A 19,227-nucleotide genomic window follows, 5' to 3' on the forward strand; every position below is an offset into this window, starting at 1 on the left:
TTGGTAGTGATTGTTTTTTTTTTTTTTTTTTTTTACCAATAGGTGCCCTTCTTTGCGAGGCATTGGAAAACCTTGGTCTTGTGGCTAAATCTTTGTTTGACATTCACTGCTCAACTGAGGGACCTTACAGATAATTGTATGTGTGGGGTACAGAGCTGAGGTAGTCATTGAAAAATCATGTTACACACTATTGCACCCAGTATGTGTTCATCTTATGTGACTTGTTAAGCACATTTTCACTGCTAAACATATTTAGGCTTGCCATAACTAGGGCCCTATGAAATCCGTGTTATTTTTTTCCAAATTCCTTTTTTTCCTTTTTAATTTTTCTGAATTCTGTTTTATGATTTACGGACATTTTAACAGAAAGCGTGTCTAAAAATGTGAAGAATAAAACTAATTTGTAATGATGCAACACAACATTGCACAATTTTTTTATCAAGGCAAGTGCGTCAATAGAGTTCTAAGTGTTTCATTATAAATAGAGTAAGTAATGCAAGAGTCTAGTCAACATTGCAGCAAGCAATAGGCAAAACCTAGAGCTTTACTTATGTAAAAAAAAATGTTGCATTCATTGGTTTTTCTAAAATAAAGTGCTTCATATACAGTGGGGCAAAAAAAGTTTAGTCAGCCACCAATTGTGCAAGTTCTCCCACTTAAAAAGATGAGGCCTTTAATTTTCATCATAGGTACACTTCAACTATGACAGACAAAATGAGAAAAAAAATCCAGAAAATCACATTGTAGGATTTTTAATGAATTTATTTGAAATTATGCTGGAAAATAAGTATTTGGTCACCTACAAACAAGCAAGATTTCTGGCTCTCACAGACCTGTAACTTCTTCTTTAAGAGGCTCCTCTGTCCTCCACTCGTTACCTGTATTAATGGCACCTGTTTGAACTTGTTATCAGTATAAAAGACGCCTGTCCACAACCTCAAACAGTCACACTCCAAACTCCACTATGGCCAAGACCAAAGAGCTGTCAAAGGACAACAGAAACAAAATTGTAGACCTGCACCAGGCTGGGAAGACTGAATCTGCAATAGGTAAGCAGCTTGGTTTGAAGAAATCAACTGTGGGAGCAATTATTAGGAAATGGAAGACATACAAGACCACTGATAATCTCCCTCGATCTGGTGGGTTCAAAATGATCACAAGAACGGTGAGCAAAAATCCCAGAACCACACGGGGGGACCTAGTGAATGACCTGCAGAGAGCTGGGACCAAAGTAACAAAGCCTACCATCAGTAACACACTATGCCGCCAGGGACACAAATCCTGCAGTGCCAGACGTGCCCCTCTGCTTAAGCCAGTACATGTCCAGGCCCATCTGAAGTTTGCTAGAGAGCATTTGGATGATCCAGAAGAAGATTGGGAGAATGTCATATGGTCAGATGAAACCAAAATATAACTTTTTGGTAAACTCAACTTGCTGTGTTTGGAGGACAAAGAATGCTGAGTTGCATCCAAAGAACAGCATAGCTACTGTGAAGCATGGGGCTGGAAACATGCTTTGGGGCTGTTTTTCTGCAAAGGGACCAGGACGACTGATCCGTGTAAAGGAAAGAATGAATGGGGCCATGTATCGTGAGATTTTGAGTGAAAACCTCCTTCCATCAGCAAGGGCATTGAAGATGAAACGTGGCTGGGTCTTTTAGCATGACAATGATCCCAAACACACCGCCCGGGCAACGGTGGCTTTGTAAGAAGCATTTCAAGGTCCTGGAGTGGCCTAGCCAGTCTCCAGATCTCAACCCCATAGAAAATCTTTGGAGGGAGTTGAAAGTCCGTGTTGCCCAGCAACAGCCCCAAAACATCACTGCTCTAGAGGAGATCTGCATGGAGGAATGGGCCAAAATACCAGCAACAGTGTGTGAAAACCTTGTGAAGACTTACAGAAAACGTTTGACCTCTGTCATTGCCAACAAAGGGTATATAACAAAGTATTGAGAAACTTTTGTTATTGACCAAATACTTATTTTCCACCATAATTTGCAAATAAATTCTAATTTTGTCAGTCATAGTTGAAGTGTACCTATGATGAAAATTACAGGCCTCTCATCTTTTTAAGTGGGAGAACTTGCACAATTGGTGGCTGACTAAATACTTTTTTGCCCAGCTAAGTGTTTTGTTATAAATGGAAAAAATAGTCATGCAAGAATCTAGGCAATAATGCAACAATAGGCTACCTACGGAGCTATCTAATGAGCTCCTATGTCCGTCCATCTATCACAGACATCTCCATTGAATCACATGATTGTCAGCCTCTTTGTGTTGAACTCGGTGAGTGCCTCTCGCTTGTCTGTGAGTAGAGTCTTGTATTTGCTGAAACTCCTCTCACAGTCAACTGAGCTGACTGTGAAGTAGATGTAGGGCACTGCCACTTCTGCAACTCTTGGGAATCTCGCACTCAGGCCCCTCAAGTAATCGGCAAGCTCCAGAGCAGGTGAGGGCTCACTGGACACACAGTGCTGATAGGCAATCCATTCTTCACTGAGCTCTGTTGATGGGCTTGCCATGGGTTTCAGTTGTGTGTAGGCTTCAATCTGCTTTTCTATGGCTGGGGCCTGCCTAGGATTGAACACCCTAGCCAACCTGTAGACCTCTCTGGCTGGATGTGTGTCCCAGTGCTTTGAGAACTCTGAAGGCCAAGTGGAATGCATCATGGAGATGGTCAAGCACCTCCCTCCTCTCTCCAATCCCCATCTTTCTCAATAGCGCATCTGTCTTGGCACCATACCCACATGTTTTTGCCGTTCCATTCACTAGGTAAGAGCCCAGATCCTCCATGACATTGTATGCAGACACTGCTGTGGGACGGTGGGTTCCTTCCAGGATTGACAGAGCTGTCATCAGTTTGAAGCAGCCCTCCGAGATAAAGGTTAGCTTGACAGTGAGGGCCTGCACCTTCTCTGATTCCAGCTGGCTGATGATGTTTGTGACTGCCTGGGATGACTTTTCTGCCAACAAAAACTCTCTGTACAGATGAACATGCTCTGCATGGTACTTCCCTGCCTCAAAACAGCTATTCCATCTGGAGCTCACTGCTTCAGGAGGAGCCTTGTCCTGCACAAACTCCTTCATAATGAGGAAGCTCACCCATCTTTTCTTTCTGGCAGGCTTCTTGAAGGAGACAGATCTCATCCATGTCACAAGTGATGCAACTTCAGAGAAGTATTTGTTGTGCTGCCAGGTCTCACCCACCAGATTGATGACATGGCAGAGACCGGTTACATGAACACTGTTGGGTGTAACTCATTTCAGAACCTCCTTGTACGCTTTCAGGCAGTAGGAGGCATTATCTGTGACCACTGCCCAGGCATCATTCAGGTTCAGATCGTTGCTGTGGAGGGAAGCTAGTACAGCTTGGGAAAACATTGAGTGAAAATGGCATCCACCAGAAAGTACTGGTTTTCAACACTGCAATGAAAGATAAGGAAAAACATGAATTATGTTTTAACTGAAATAAGTGTTATTTAAATTGCAAGTGTGAACGCAATATAGATACAGCGATAGTTAGCTAGGTGGAGAGGCAGACAGCTGCTGACATTATGCATCGCTATATTTCACCACGATAGCTCGTCGTTTGGAATATCACAATTTGCATGCAGACAATTCACATTACAGAATGTAAATGTAGGCTATTACAATGGTATATTAATAGGCCTGTAACTCACCAATGACGATGTTTAGAACGCTGCAATCCCTTGCATCTGTTGTCTCGTCAACAACCACTGCAAACTTCTTCTCACGGATCTTCTGTAGAATGGCAGTCATATGTTGGTCGAACACACGGGGGCACGTGAGTTTTACTGAGACTGCTTTCATTTTCGGCAACGCTCCTCCCTGTTTGCAATACTTCACTAGAAGCGGCCGTAGCTTTCTTAGCTTGTCAGACTCGGCTCACACAGCCACAATGTCCTGAATAAATTCTCGTCTTGAATCTGCTGATGCGCTTGCACTAGAAATGGTTGTTTGAAGAGGCATGCTCTGGCTAAAACGGTGCTTTTCCTTGTTCTTAACATGGGTTTTACACTTCAAGTGGTCATCACACGTATTGTTACGGGTCCAATCAATAGTATGTTGACAGAATTTGCAAAACAGCTTATCGCCTGACTCATAATAGTCTGTTGGGTATTGCTCTGCACTGAATTTAGGGGTTAGGGTCAAATTGTTTAGTTTTTTTGACGACTTGGCCGTCTTAGACGGCCTCTTTGACATGTTTCTCAAAGTGACAACCAAGTTGTGAGGTGAAAACGGAATTATTTATCGAGGCCTACTCGTCTGTAATTTTACAAATATAAAATAATTTAGGTTACTGCAATAATTAGGGCTACTTTTGATTTAAAAAGTACCAGGTGGCTTGTCCTTATTTATAGACAAAAAAATTAACCTCTTCCACACCAATCTAGCTACCCTACAGTGCTTGTCCCTCATTATTTGGTCCTGTTATGCATGAATATGAAGGCTCAGCATTTGTTGTTCGCATGTCATGCATAAGGTTGCTTATCTTGTCAACAAAAAAAGTTATTAAAGTGGTTGGCAGTATCAAAGGGTTTTGTTATGAACAAGCCATCTGTCTCAATGAAGGATGGAGCTTAGTTAGTTTTTTTTATGCCTTGAATTTCATTTAAGCTACTCCTGAGCTTTTTACTATCATTCTTTATATAATTTATCTTTGTTCCATACAGTTTTTCAATTAATCTATCCATGGGGATTTGGCTGTTTTAACAGTCACTTTCTTGATGGGCGCATGCCTATCAGTAACTGGAAGAAGCAGTTTCATAAATACTTCACGTGTGGCATTCGGTTGTTCCTCATTACACATCAGACCAACAAATATTTTTCACATCTTTGACATAGGAATCATTTGAAAAACCTCTGATCGCTTATACACAATTTCAGGTCCAGTCTTCGGAACTTATCTTTTCTGAATATAGCTATTATGATTTACTTCATTCGATAGGTGTGGATACTGCTTTAGAGCAGATTTCTGCCACATTAGTTAAGATGTGGTCAATCCACGTGGATGATTTAGTTCCTGTTTTGTTTGTAAATACTATGGTAGGTTGACTGAGCCAGAACCAGATTGCAGGCATCAGTTACAGATTGAAGCTTATTTTTGAATGGACAGCTTGATGACAACCAGTCAATATTTAGGTCACCCAGAAAATATACCTCTGTTGATATTATTATCGACCGTTTCAACAGTCGAAATACAAACTTTTAGCACTCAGTGGTCTATTCACTTCCTACGAGAATAGACTTTAGGTAAAGCAGATGAACCTGTTTCCATATTACTTCCATATATTCTGATATGAGATCCTCTCTCAGCCTAACAGGAATACTCTAAACATGTACTGAGTGTACAATAGATTAAGAACACCTTCCTAATATTGAGTTACAGCCCCCTTTTGCCCGCCGAACAGCCTCACTTCGTTGGGGCATGGACTCTACAATGTGTCAAAAGCGTTCCACAGGGATGCTGGCCCATATTGACTCATGCTTCCCACAGTTGGCTGGATTTCCTTTGTGGTGGACCATTCATGACAAGGCTTAAAAATCCTTATTTAATCTGTTTCCTCCCCTTCACCTACAGTGATTGAAGTGGATTTAACAAGTGACATCAATAGGGGGATCATGGCTTTCACCTGGTCAGTCTGTCATGGAAAGAGTTTAAAAAGAATTGTTTTAAAAAAAATGGTTTTGTACACTCTGTGTATATAGCAACACCACCTGCAGTTGCATTTCAATATATTTGCTTATAAAATCCCCTATAGGAGTAATTTTATGGAGGAAAAACGAATGTAACCTTTTCCATGTTACCTCTAGGTTTTATGGGTATTATGACTCATACTGGGGTACTCTGAGATGAGAGCATGATCATTTTTTTTGTTCAGTCATTGCAAGAAAGTGCTGAACTATTTAAGAAGAAGATGGAGAACAAGCTATAGGATGAAAAATACCTGAGTTTTGGCGCAGGTACATTTACACTCGAAATTTAGCATACGCTCGTATCCAGAGCGACATGCATTAATCTAAAGATAGTTAGGTGGGACAACCACATCACAGGCATAGAAAGTACATTTTTCCTCAAGGTAGCAATCAGTAGAGCCCGAGCTGGGGGCTTGATGGCACAAGCTTGGAGCCCAGCCAACAGTGAGTTGCAATAGTCCAGACGGGAGAAAACAAGTGCCTGGATTAGGACCTGTGTGAAGTTGGGTCGTACTCTACGGATGTTGTCAAGCATGAACCTGCATGAGCGGGTCACTGCTTTGATGTTTACAGAGAAGGACAGGGTGTTGTCCAGGGTCACGCCAAGGTTCTTTGCACTCTGGGAGGGCGACACTGTGGAGTTGTCTACCGTGACAGAGAGGTCTTTGAGTGGGCAGGCCTTCCCCGGGAGCAGTTCAGTCTTGTTGAGCTTGCCGTGGTGCCCTGGGGGACACCAGTAGTGAGAGTATGTGGTGCAGACGCATCCTCTCCATGTCATCTGGTAGGAGCGGCCTGCCAGGTAGGATGCAATCCAAGGGCATGCAGAGCCTGATACGTCCAGTCCTGAGAGGGTGGAGAGGAGGATTTGATGGTTCAAGGTGTCAAAGGCACAGGATAGATCTAGGAGGATGAGAACAGAGGAGAGTGAGTCAGCTTTGGAAGTGAGGAGAGCTTCCGTGACACAGCAGTCTCAGTTGATTGACACCGTCTTGAAGCCTGACTGGTTAGGTACAGACGACTAGCTCTAACACTAGGTGTACATAGCAAATCGATACTTGGAGTCAAGTATCTGAATAATATTGCAATATGTAACTATAAAAAATAAAAAACATTTCTCCCATCACTGCAAAGGATGCAGAAAATGTATTGTGACAGGTGTTTGTGCCAGACAATACCACTTGGAGACGGCTTTTTCACTTTATAGCCAGTCCTCAGTCTATAGCTAAGGTTTAGACCACATTGTCCTCTAATGCTTTTCCAGCGTCTGGAACAGACAAATGTCCCCATAGACTCCCAGACAAGTTTAGCTTGATGGACAATGTGATGGACAAAATGTCAACATAATTGGTTTACTCCCACCCCCTGGTCGTCTATGTAGTCGTAGAAAACGGGGGACTCAGGTGTCTAGCTCGCCCCCTCCCCATTCCTTTAATCTAATTCCACCTTCCTCTCCCAAAGAGCTCCTTGCCAGCCTGATGATTGGCCCTTGACTAATTTGGGGTGCAATTTGAATTTAATGGAGAGCATAGTCAGGGATTGGGTGGAGAAGGTAAGAGGCTGCAGCTCGATTTTCAGCTCTGCAAACGCAAACAAGGGTTTAGATTCAATAAACCGTGCGTGGATGTGGATGATGGTACTTTCAGGGACATCGAGGAATGAGCTGCTCCCTTGTCTTTTTGTGATTCCTTTTATCATATAGCTGGGCACAAGATTTGTCACAAGACATATGCCTTTTTATCAGTCAATTTGATTAGAACATAGATTGTTGCATCACAGTATGAGAGCTTTTTGTACATTTACCAAATGTCAGATATGAGCTATATGCACTATGTCTAGATTTTTGTACTTTTTTTTCCATAAGACATTTTCTTAAGACTGGTCATGTTGTAGATATTATATAATCTGTCTCCTGCTGTATACAGTTGCATACATTTTGATATGCATCTCCCAGTATCATATGAACCATTTTTTCTGTAGTTTTACTATCAGCCCAGTGACCAAAGGGATACTTCAGGAATTTGGCAATGAGGTCCTTTGTCTAATTCCCCAGAGTCAGATGAAATCGTGGATACCATTTTTATGCCTTTGTGTCCAGTATGAAGGAAGTTAGAGGTAGTTTCGCTAGCCACTGCTAACTAGCATTAGCATAATTAATGGAAGTCTATGGGTATCTGCTAGCAGTGTGTTAGTTGGAGCGTGGCTGCTTTTTTAAAATGTAATACTATTGTACAGGAAGGTACTTAGCCCTCACTTTGCCCTGTTTATTCCCCTAGTCATCCCTGCACCACCTGTGAAAATCCAAGCGGAGCTTTACACCCTGTACCCTGGTGACCGACTGGAGCTGAAATGTAGCACTGAGTCAGTCAACTGGACCAAGGATGGCACATTGGTGGTGGATGGGGAGCACACACGTTTACGAGACGGCCAACTGGAAATCGAGGGGGTGGAGCCGGCTGACTCGGGCCTGTACACCTGCGTCGCCTTTGGCAACCACAGCTCCTACTTCTCTGTCAATGTCACAGGTAAGGTTAAATATACAAAGCTACAACTGAGCGCTCAAATCACTGGTCCCATAGAGAGAAACAATTAAAGGTATATCAATGCAGGGAAGCCCAAGTCCTATAACATATTTGTCCTCTTTTCCTATTCACCAGTTGATATCCTGGCATCCTCTGAAGATGAAGAAGAGGAGGATGAGTCTTCCTCAGAGGAGGCAAAGCTGTCTAGCAGTCAAAAGCTTTTGCGTAAGTGTCTCATCCTCCTAGTCCTACTACCTGTCGCCATTGCTGTTTCCTTGAAATGGTAGAACAGAGCTTGGACCAGATTCTGCTCCTGTTAATGTCTTAGGGCTTTGTTATGTTAAGCTTAACTCATTTAGTTATTTACAGTCTCAGCTACAGTTCATGTGTGATTCACCTATTAGGCATGTTTGCTGTTCATCTAAGAGTGATTTGTCCACAGTCGTGATTGAGGAACAATAGCAGCCCACAGTGGTGGTTACACTTGAGTAAGACATGTCACGCTAGTGACTCAGCCCGGCCCATTCCAGACGTCCCCTTATTTAATGTTTGAGTCTACGGTGCGTTATAAAGCCAGTCAGTCGTGGTCAGCTGGCATCTGGTGATTGCCTTGGGCCCACGGGGAAGTAAGCAGCTAGCGTGGCGGGCACCCCTTATGATGATGACCTTGGGGCCCCAGGAGACTAGTCAATCCTATATTGGTGTTTAGTATAGTTTTTTGGTTGTTGTTTTTTTTTAACAGGAAATGGTCCTGACTTTTTGTGGTTTTATGAAATACTCCTTAGCCTGATGGAAACTACTTGCACACATAATTTATGTCAATTTTTGTCAGAAGAGGTGTTTCACTTTTCTGTCTTTCTCTCCCTTGTTCTTCAGCAATGGCTCCTCAGTGGGCTCAGCCAGAGAAGATGGAAAAAAAGTTGCATGCTGTCCCAGCCAGTAAGACTGTCAAGTTCCGCTGCCAGGCCAGTGGGAACCCTACACCAACACTCAAGTGGTTCAAGAACGGCAAGGAGTTCAAGAGGGATCAGCGCATCGGGGGCTTCAAGGTAACCCCCCCCCTCCCTGAATTCACCCCTTGGTACTAGACTGCCCAAAGACCATACTGTACATTGATCCTAATTGAATATCCCCAAACTCCTTGACCATGAGTGCAGGTGTGATGGTGACATCATCACTTTTAGATTACCAACCCCCACCCCACAGCATTAGAGGCCTGTTAGATAGGTGTGAAACTAGCTCCTGCTTTCCTCTAACTGGGGAACAATGCAAGGTGAAATCCAATGCCACAAAGGGATGATTGTGCCACAAAAGCATTCCTCGAGGATAGCAATTTTAGCCCTCCTTAAGAGGCAGGATACACCTGGCTGTCCTCATTTTAATGCATCTGGGTAACTGCTGTTTACTGCATTTGTTTTCCGTCAAGATATATCTGCGTATAGCAAAACCAACTTCTCAAAAAGGAAACTCAATGTCATTTGTTTTTCATAGAGGAGACAGGATAAATCCATTAAACAGCCAATTAAGTTTATTTTTTTATTTGATGCCTGTTGACAAACTACATGTCTGATTCAATTGACATTAGGCAGTTTGCCTTCCATCTCTGTGTTGGGGAGCAGAATAGGACAGCTCGCTGTCAGAGGAAGTGAGACCGTGTAAACAGTTCACAGTAATGGGCGTGGTGGTGATGAGTCCGTTTACTTATCTTTTCCCTGATGCAGATAGCATCTGTATACTGTGTGCTTGGCTTTTAAAGTTGACCATATCTGCACTGCAGCGTGGACGGTTGTGTGTTGGCTTGCGACAGCCTCACGTGGTGTAAGATGTGCTGGGATGTTGTAGGGGGCCAGGATCCTGTTCATCTGCTCTTCCCATCAAGGTGTTGTCCAGTCTTGTCCTCGGCAGGCCCCCCCAGCTGGGACACATTAAGGAGTTTCCTATCAGCTCCCTGCCTTCTCTCCCCCGCCCAGCTTTACCATCTGGCTGCTGTTTTTTCAGTCAAGGTCTAGATGGGAGGCTGGGGATGTCTATGAACGGGGCTCGCCAAGCACCCCGCGCTTTGGTTTTATGACCACGGCTGCATTGTTCATATAGTCAAATCAAATCAAATCAATCAAATCAAATCAAATTTTATTTGTCACATACACATGGTTAGCAGATGTTAATGCGAGTGTAGCGAAATGCTTGTGCTTCTAGTTCCGACAATGCAGTAATAACAAGTAATCTAACTAACAATTCCAAAACTACTGTCTTGTACACAGTGTAAGGGGATAAAGAATATGTACATAAGGATATATGAATGAGTGATGGTACAGAGCAGCATAGGCAAGATACAGTAGATGGTATCGAGTACAGTATGTACAAATTAGATGAGTATGTAAACAAAGTGGCATAGTTTAAAGTGTCTAGTGATACATGTATTACATAAGGATACAGTCGATGATATAGAGTACAGTATATACGTATGCATATGAGATGAATAATGTAGGGTAAGTAACATTATATAAGGTAGCATTGTTTAAAGTGGCTAGTGATATATTTACATCATTTCCCATCAATTCCCATTATTAAAGTGGCTGGAGTTGAGTCAGTGTCAGTGTGTTGGCAGCAGCCACTCAGTGTTAGTGGTGGCTGTTTAACAGTCTGATGGCCTTGAGATAGAAGCTGTTTTTCAGTCTCTCGGTCCCAGCTTTGATGCACCTGTACTGACCTCGCCTTCTGGATGATAGCGGGGTGAACAGGCAGTGGCTCGGGTGGTTGATGTCCTTGATGATCTTTATGGCCTTCCTGTGACATCGGGTGGTGTAGGTGTCCTGGAGGGCAGGTAGTTTGCCCCCGGTGATGCGTTGTGCAGACCTCACTACCCTCTGGAGAGCCTTACGGTTGAGGGCGGTGCAGTTGCCATACCAGGCGGTGATACAGCCCGCCAGGATGCTCTCGATTGTGCATCTGTAGAAGTTTGTGAGTGCTTTTGGTGACAAGCCAAATTTCTTCAGCCTCCTGAGGTTGAAGAGGCGCTGCTGCGCCTTCTTCACGATGCTGTCTGTGTGAGTGGACCAATTCAGTTTGTCTGTGATGTGTATGCCGAGGAACTTAAAACTTGCTACCCTCTCCACTACTGTTCCATCGATGTGGATAGGGGGGTGTTCCCTCTGCTGTTTCCTGAAGTCCACAATCATCTCCTTAGTTTTGTTGACGTTGAGTGTGAGGTTATTTTCCTGACACCACACTCCGAGGGCCCTCACCTCCTCCCTGTAGGCCGTCTCGTCATTGTTGGTAATCAAGCCTACCACTGTTGTGTCGTCCGCAAACTTGATGATTGAGTTGGAGGCGTGCGTGGCCACGCAGTCGTGGGTGAACAGGGAGTACAGGAGAGGGCTCAGAACGCACCCTTGTGGGGCCCCAGTGTTGAGGATCAGCGGGGAGGAGATGTTGTTGCCTACCCTCACCACCTGGGGGCGGCCCGTCAGGAAGTCCAGTACCCAGTTGCACAGGGCGGGGTCGAGACCCAGGGTCTCGAGCTTGATGACGAGCTTGGAGGGTACTATGGTGTTGAATGCCGAGCTGTAGTCGATGAACAGCATTCTCACATAGGTATTCCTCTTGACCAGATGGGTTAGGGCAGTGTGCAGTGTGGTTGAGATTGCATCGTCTGTGGACCTATTTGGGCGGTAAGCAAATTGGAGTGGGTCTAGGGTGTCAGGTAGGGTGGAGGTGATATGGTCCTTGACTAGTCTCTCAAAGCACTTCATGATGACGGATGTGAGTGCTACGGGGCGGTAGTCGTTTAGCTCAGTTACCTTAGCTTTCTTGGGAACAGGAACAATGGTGGCCCTCTTGAAGCATGTGGGAACAGCAGACTGGTATAGGGATTGATTGAATATGTCCGTAAACACACCGGCCAGCTGGTCTGCGCATGCTCTGAGGGCGCGGCTGGGGATGCCGTCTGGGCCTGCAGCCTTGCGAGGGTTAACACGTTTAAATGTCTTACTCACCTCGGCTGCAGTGAAGGAGAGACCGCATGTTTTCGTTGCAGGCCGTGTCAGTGGCACTGTATTGTCCTCAAAGCGGGCAAAACAGTTATTTAGTCTGCCTGGGAGCAAGACATCCTGGTCCGTGACTGGGCTGGATTTCTTCCTGTAGTCCGTGATTGACTGTAGACCCTGCCACATGCCTCTTGTGTCTGAGCCGTTGAATTGAGATTCTACTTTGTCTCTGTACTGGCGCTTAGCTTGTTTGATAGCCTTGCGGAGGGAATAGCTGCACTGTTTGTATTCGGTCATGTTACCAGACACCTTGCCCTGATTAAAAGCAGTGGTTCGCGCTTTCAGTTTCACACGAATGCTGCCATCAATCCACGGTTTCTGGTTAGGGAATGTTTTAATCGTTGCTATGGGAACGACATCTTCAACGCACGTTCTAATGAACTCGCACACCGAATCAGCGTATTCGTCAATGTTGTTATCTGACGCAATACGAAACATCTCCCAGTCCACGTGATGGAAGCAGTCTTGGAGTGTGGAGTCAGCTTGGTCGGACCAGCGTTGGACAGACCTCAGCGTGGGAGCCTCTTGTTTTAGTTTCTGTCTGTAGGCAGGGATCAACAAAATGGAGTCGTGGTCAGCTTTTCCGAAAGGGGGGTGGGGCAGGGCCTTATATGCGTCGCGGAAGTTAGAGTAACAATGATCCAAGGTCTTTCCACCCTTGGTTGCGCAATCGATATGCTGATAAAATTTAGGGAGTCTTGTTTTCAGATTAGCCTTGTTAAAATCCCCAGCTACAATGAATGCAGCCTAGTCTTAATGTATGGAGACGGCAGGAGGAAATAATGCAGACCACATGTATTAACCCAAGCACAACACATCTGGCCAGAAGCGGCTGTAGAACCCCAGTACATTTTAGCTAAATGAGAGAAAGCGTAATGCAGGGTCTGCATGTTTGATGTTGCCATTGTCTGAGCGATTTGTTCGAGTTTAATCACACACTACCGGTCTTGGCAGATTTATGGAAGAACAATTATAACTTGGAATATAGAGAACAGGATTTAGCCTTAGATGTACATGGGCTGTAACCTGACTGTAGTCAACCATAGTTTTTCCCGGAACAGGTTGTGACATAAGTCATGTAACCACCAAAAAACAGTTTCCCAGCCTCAATATGTTTCCAATAGTGCATTAATGTACTATTCCTCAAGCAATGGACCACAATAGTTTTATACAGCATGGGAAATAGTATCCTGATAGTTCCTCCTCCTTCCCATGGGAAAAAATATATATTTTGATCTGGATTTCATTAGACATCATTGAACTCGTTAGTTATTTGTACAAAATGGGGAAATATTATTAATAATCCAATTGAGCACATCTGGGACATCATGTCTCGCTCCATCCACCAACGCCACGTTGCACCACAGACTGTCCAGGAGTCGGCGGATGCTTTAGTCCAGATCTGGGAGGAGATCCCTCAGGAGACCATCCGCCACCTCATCAGGAGCATGCCCAGGCGTTAATAATAATATTAACTAGCAGAATTAAATGTGCTCTTGAGAGGTTATGTAAATCCCAATGTCAGAAAATAATCATTCAAGAAATGAACTTATGAATCAGGCTGGCTTTACAGCCTTTTTTAAATAATCTAAACAAGTCTCTCGCGTTTTATAGTATTGATAGGATGTCTTGTGAAAGTATGGGGCTTTGGGGATTTATTTAAGTCTTAGTGCTTTGGTTGGACCATCTGTCATCTTCAAGTGCCTTCCATACTTCCTTCTCTGACAAAATATTTAACTTTCCTCTTCTCCAATTTGTAGGTTCGAGAACACATGTGGACCATAATCATGGAGTCTGTAGTGCCATCCGACAAGGGAAACTACACCTGTGTAGTAGAAAACCAACATGGAAGCATTAACCACACTTACCAGCTGGATGTTGTTGGTGAGTCTCTTCTCGGGGCTGTTGTATAGGTGAAATTTCTTGTTAAGCATCCCGAAGCCTAACCTATTCCCCTGGTTTAATCATCGATTGGATATCCATGTAGCCTAAGTGTGTTATTGGTTCAATATAGCTAATGGTTTACAATACTAGGCCCTAGTAATTGAAGTAATGGTGTCCCTTTTTCCAAGGAGAGTCACATGGTCTTTCAAATTAGTCTCTTTTCTTTTTTTAAATGAACCTTGTTTGCGTTGTGGCTCTGTCGATGGAGCTGTGTAAAAGGGTGAAATTAATATTCCCCCCTGGACCTGCCCTGTGACTTACTCACGCTCCATTGGTTCTATAAATCAAAGCTCCACCACAGACAGTGGTGTCTCCTGGGATATTTGCGGCTGGGCCCGGGGTTGGCGTGACTTCACTCCCCAACCTTGATCAGCTGTGAGATCATTTTGGAGACTGAGTGTAATTCTACAAAATGTGTGCAAAGCACCACACTGATCTCTGTATCAGGAAAGCAACCGAAGCCTGACAAGTTGTTTCCCTGCCAGATGCTGGGCTCATTAGTACGGTTGGGGGAGTTATCAGTCATCAAAAGGGCGCCCAGAGAACATTTCTTTCAGGGCAGCGGCTTCAAACTTGTCTGCAAGCTTGTGTTTCCAGTCATTTGGGCCAAATGGCAACAATTATACAGGCGACAGAGTAGTAGGGGAACAGTTATATCCCTGGCTGTAAAGCTTACCATATTTATGTAGTGAAATGACATTAGATCAGGGTAACCTGGCCTAGATCAGGCTCTACTGACAGAGCTGTCCTCTTCCTGTTGCCTGTTACTCTCCTAGTTCAGCCATGCCTCAATCCCTATTCATTACTGGAATGAACTAGAAACGTCATCAAATCACCAAGCTGTTTTTTCCTCAATGATAATCCATTGTTGTTTTTACCAAGGTATTTCTGTTGCAATAACCACTAGGATTTTCAACAAGTATGTGGTTGACATGTCTTCTTATGTGGTTGACGTGTGTCTGTGTCGCAGAGCGTTCCCCCCACAGACCCATCCTGCAGGCGGGACTGCCAGCCAATAACACTGCGGTGGTGGGAAGTGATGTGGAGTTTGAGTGTAAGGTGTTCAGCGACCCCCAGCCTCACATCCAGTGGCTGAAGCACATCGAGGTCAATGGAAGCCGCGTGGGCCCTGATGGCTTACCCTACGTCCGTGTCCTCAAGGTAGGGGTTCGCAGTGCACGGACTGAGTCCACCAGACTGTACACACCACATGGCTGCAAGTATTATTTTCAGTCTGGAACAAAAGGTGATAAAATGTAGGTTATGGGTGCGTTCGTAAATTCACTCTGGCTATCTACTCCAGATTTCAAAGCACTCTTGTCTGACTGTGCCAGAGCACAGAATAACTGATGAAATTACGAACATGGAACACCAGTTGAATATGACCGGTGTCAGTAAACGTAGGCAAAATTATTTTATTAAATTGTTGCCAGCAGCACAGTTAGTCACCAACGGCTATAGATAACATGACAACATCCTAATCAGCTCTGCTAGGGCGCTTTGAACACTTCAAGATCAAAATGCTCAGAATTTAGGAACAGATAATCTGCCAACATTCTGTATTTATGAATGCCCAGAGCGCACTCCAGGGTGAATTTACAAGTAAGAGATGGCAACCCATGTAATACTTGGAGAATACAGCCAAACCGTATTAGATTTAAATTAAATCTAGTTTATCATTTTCATTGTATCAGTTTCATTGTGTCTTCTATATTCTATCAATGCACGGTTGTCTGACAAAGGCTGGAAAATACACTGCTCAAAAAAATAAAGGGAACACTAAAATAAAACATCCTAGATCTGAATGAATGAAATATTCTTATTAAATACTTTTTTCTTTACATAGTTGAATGTGCTGACAACAAAATCACACAAAAATTATCAATGGAAATCAAATTTATCAACCCATGGAGGTCTGGATTTGGAGTCACACTCAAAATTAAAGTGGAAAACCACAATACAGGCTGATCCAACTTTGATGTAATGTCCTTAAAACAAGTCAAAATGAGGCTCAGTAGTGTGTGTGTGTGGCCTCCACGTGCCTGTATGACCTCCCTACAACGCCTGGGCATGCTCCTGATGAGGTGGCGGATGGTCTCCTGAGGGATCTCCTCCCAGATCTGGACTAAAGCATCCGCCGACTCCTGGACAGTCTGTGGTGCAACGTGGCGTTGGTGGATGGAGCGAGACATGATGTCCCAGATGTGCTCAATTGGATTCAGGTCTGGGGAACGGGCGGGCCAGTCCATAGCATCAATGCCTTCCTCTTGCAGGAACTGCTGACACACTCCAGCCACATGAGGTCTAGCATTGTCTTGCATTAGGAGGAACCCAGGGCCAACCGCACCAGCATATGGTCTCACAAGGGGTCTGAGGATCTCATCTCGGTACCTAATGGTAGTCAGGCTACCTCTGGCGAGCACATGGAGGGCTGTGCGGCCCCCCAAAGAAATGCCACCCCACACCATGACTGACCCACCGCCAAACCGGTCATGCTGGAGGATGTTGCAGGCAGCAGAACGTTCTCCACGGCATCTCCAGACTGTCACGTCTGTCACATGTGCTCAGTGTGAACCTGCTTTCATCTGTGAAGAGCACAGGGCGCCAGGGGCGACTCTGCCAATCTTGGTGTTCTCTGGCAAATGCCAAACGTCCTGCACGGTGTTGGGCTGTAAGCACAACCCCCACCTGTGGACGCCGGGGCCTCATACCACCCTCATGGAGTCTGTTTCTGACCGTTTGAGCAGACACATGCACATTTGTAGCCTGCTGGAGGTCATTTTGCAGGGCTCTGGCAGTGCTCCTCCTGCTCCTCCTTGCACAAAGGCGGAGGTAGCGGTCCTGCTGCTGGGTTGTTGCCCTCCTACGGCCTCCTCCACGTCTCCTGATGTACTGGCCTGTCTCCTGGTAGCGCCTCCATGCTCTGGACACTACGCTGACACACAGCAAACCTTTTTGCCACAGCTCGCATTGATGTGCCATCCTGGATGAGCTGCTCTACCTGAGCCACTTGTGTGGGTTGTAGACTCCGTCTCATGCTACCACTACAGTGAAAGCACCGCCAGCATTCAAAAGTGACCAAACATCAGCCAGGAGGCATAGGAACTGAGAAGTGGTCTGTGGTCACCACCTGCAGAACCACTCCTTTATTGGGGGTGTCTTGCTAATTTCCTATAATTTCCACCTGTTGTCTATTCCATTTGCACAACAGCATGTGAAATGTATTGTCAATCAGTGCTGCTTCCTAAGTGGACAGTTTGATTTCACAGAAGTGTGATTGACTTAGAGTTACATTGTGTTGTTTGTCTTCCCTTTATTTTTTTGAGCAGTGTAGTATCCCTCTCCTAGGATATGATCCCTCTATGTAAGAGGTAGTTTCCTGTGCCCTGTTGAGTAAAACTCTATGCTTGACAGAGGAAAGTCCACACTAACAAATGATTGTGATCTCATTCAACAGAGACAACTGCTTTTTGACCCCTCAATCTGATTGAAATGTTTGTTACAACCTGATTGACTTGTTGCACGTGACTTGTTTTTGTTTGCAGCACTCTGGGGTTAATAGCTCGGACACTCAGGTGTTGACCCTCTACAATGTCACTGAGGAGGAGAGCGGGGAGTATATATGTAAAGTGTCCAATTATATAGGCGAGGCCAATCAGTCAGCCTGGCTGACCGTCATCAGGCATGAGGCCCAAGGTAACCGCCCCATGTAGCAGCAGTAGCTCAGAGCACACAGAGAGCCTCAGCCAGGGGCTGTTAGGACCACCTGGAGACGTAGGGACTTATTTAGGGACAACCTCAGCTGTTTCTTTCCTCCCTCGCTCCCTCCCTCTATCCTGCCTTGATGCTCCTGACTGTAAATGACTCTATGGAAAATTCCCAGCAGAGTGGTTGAATGTGTTTAGTCTTCGTTTATGTTGGACTGCTTTCTCTTCCCTGCCCCATGCCTCTCCTGTGCCATCCAAATAAGGGCTTCTCCTACCATCCACTGCTATTACTTTCACTCCCTCGCCTTCAAAGTCTTATGCTCCTATTACTGCCTTGTTTTTCCCCCCACTGCTTTTCATCTGTCTTACTCAGCCGTTCCATCTTTCGATGAGCTCCTTTTTTTTTCTTGTGGATTTGTTGTATGGTGAAGTGTGTGTGGTCTTGAGTGAGTGTGCTCTGCTGAGGGGTTTTCCATGTAGCTCATCTCTTGCATGTAGAGATGAGTCTATAGGGTATGGGATGTCCGTCCCTGCTTCTCCTCAAATGGTGATGGTACAGTGAAGGGGTTCAGTGCTGCGGTGCGGTCTCTACCTAACTAGCTCCTCCACTAACTGACTGGAGGGCTGATTCTGTCAGCGCCCTCTAATGGCAGTGTGGGTTTTTACTCTTGGTAGGGGGGATGGTGTTGGACTGAGAGGGGGGTGAACACCCCAGCCACCCTCTGTCCTGTCCCCTCCACTACCAGAAGTTTTTCTCTTTTCAGAATCTTTTACTCATGCCTCCCTTTTCCCTCTGGGCCTCTTGTCGGGTCTGCTTCCATTGTTCTTTTCTAGACTGCTGGCCTTAACACCACGGACAAGGAAATGGAAATCCTCCAACTGAGGAATGTGTCTTTTGATGACGCTGGGGAGTATACCTGCTTGGCGGGCAATTCTATCGGGTTATCTCATCACTCTGCATGGTTGTCCGTTGTTAAAGGTATCAATGGTTCTCTCCTCTGATCTCTACTTCCTCCTTCCCCCCCTTTCCCCTTTGGCCTGGTCATCCGCTTTCCACATTTCTCTGAATATGGTCTCTGTAGACCCTACTTCAGTGAACAATGTAAACGTGTGTGGAAGCCAGGCCAAGTTGTGCTACTAACCTTCACCCTCACCCTGTAAGCAATGTTCCAGGCCCATCCAACCTTTCTGGATGGGACAGTATGGTCCATGTTGAGAAATGTTTCCCCTCTGTCTTCTGTTTTATGGAATAACAGAATGCCAAACACCCTATCTGACCCATAGAAAGTACTG

The 19,227-nt window shown here is 45.0% G+C and overlaps 1 protein-coding gene across 9 annotated transcripts in view; it reads left to right on the plus strand.

The window, feature by feature from the left end:
- The window catches only part of LOC139410885 (fibroblast growth factor receptor 1-A-like), a 72,840-nt gene that overhangs the window by 45,067 nt on the left and 8,546 nt on the right, over positions 1 to 19,227 (plus strand). For 6 of the 9 annotated variants that reach the window (XM_071156512.1, XM_071156510.1, XM_071156509.1 and 3 more), the window contains exons 3-8: positions 7,992 to 8,240; positions 8,373 to 8,462; positions 9,114 to 9,286; positions 14,044 to 14,167; positions 15,198 to 15,388; positions 17,773 to 17,923. In XM_071156512.1, the coding sequence (XP_071012613.1) occupies positions 7,992 to 8,240; positions 8,373 to 8,462; positions 9,114 to 9,286; positions 14,044 to 14,167; positions 15,198 to 15,388; positions 17,773 to 17,923 (978 nt within the window). Of the gene's footprint in view, positions 1 to 7,991; positions 8,241 to 8,372; positions 8,463 to 9,113; positions 9,287 to 14,043; positions 14,168 to 15,197; positions 15,389 to 17,772; positions 17,924 to 18,768; positions 18,914 to 19,227 lie in introns of all 9 variants that reach the window. The other 3 variants (XM_071156518.1, XM_071156517.1, XM_071156513.1) reach the window with 1 other exon arrangement.

Source organism: Oncorhynchus clarkii, chromosome 6 (assembly GCF_045791955.1).
Source record: "Oncorhynchus clarkii lewisi isolate Uvic-CL-2024 chromosome 6, UVic_Ocla_1.0, whole genome shotgun sequence".
NCBI lineage: Eukaryota > Metazoa > Chordata > Actinopteri > Salmoniformes > Salmonidae > Oncorhynchus > Oncorhynchus clarkii.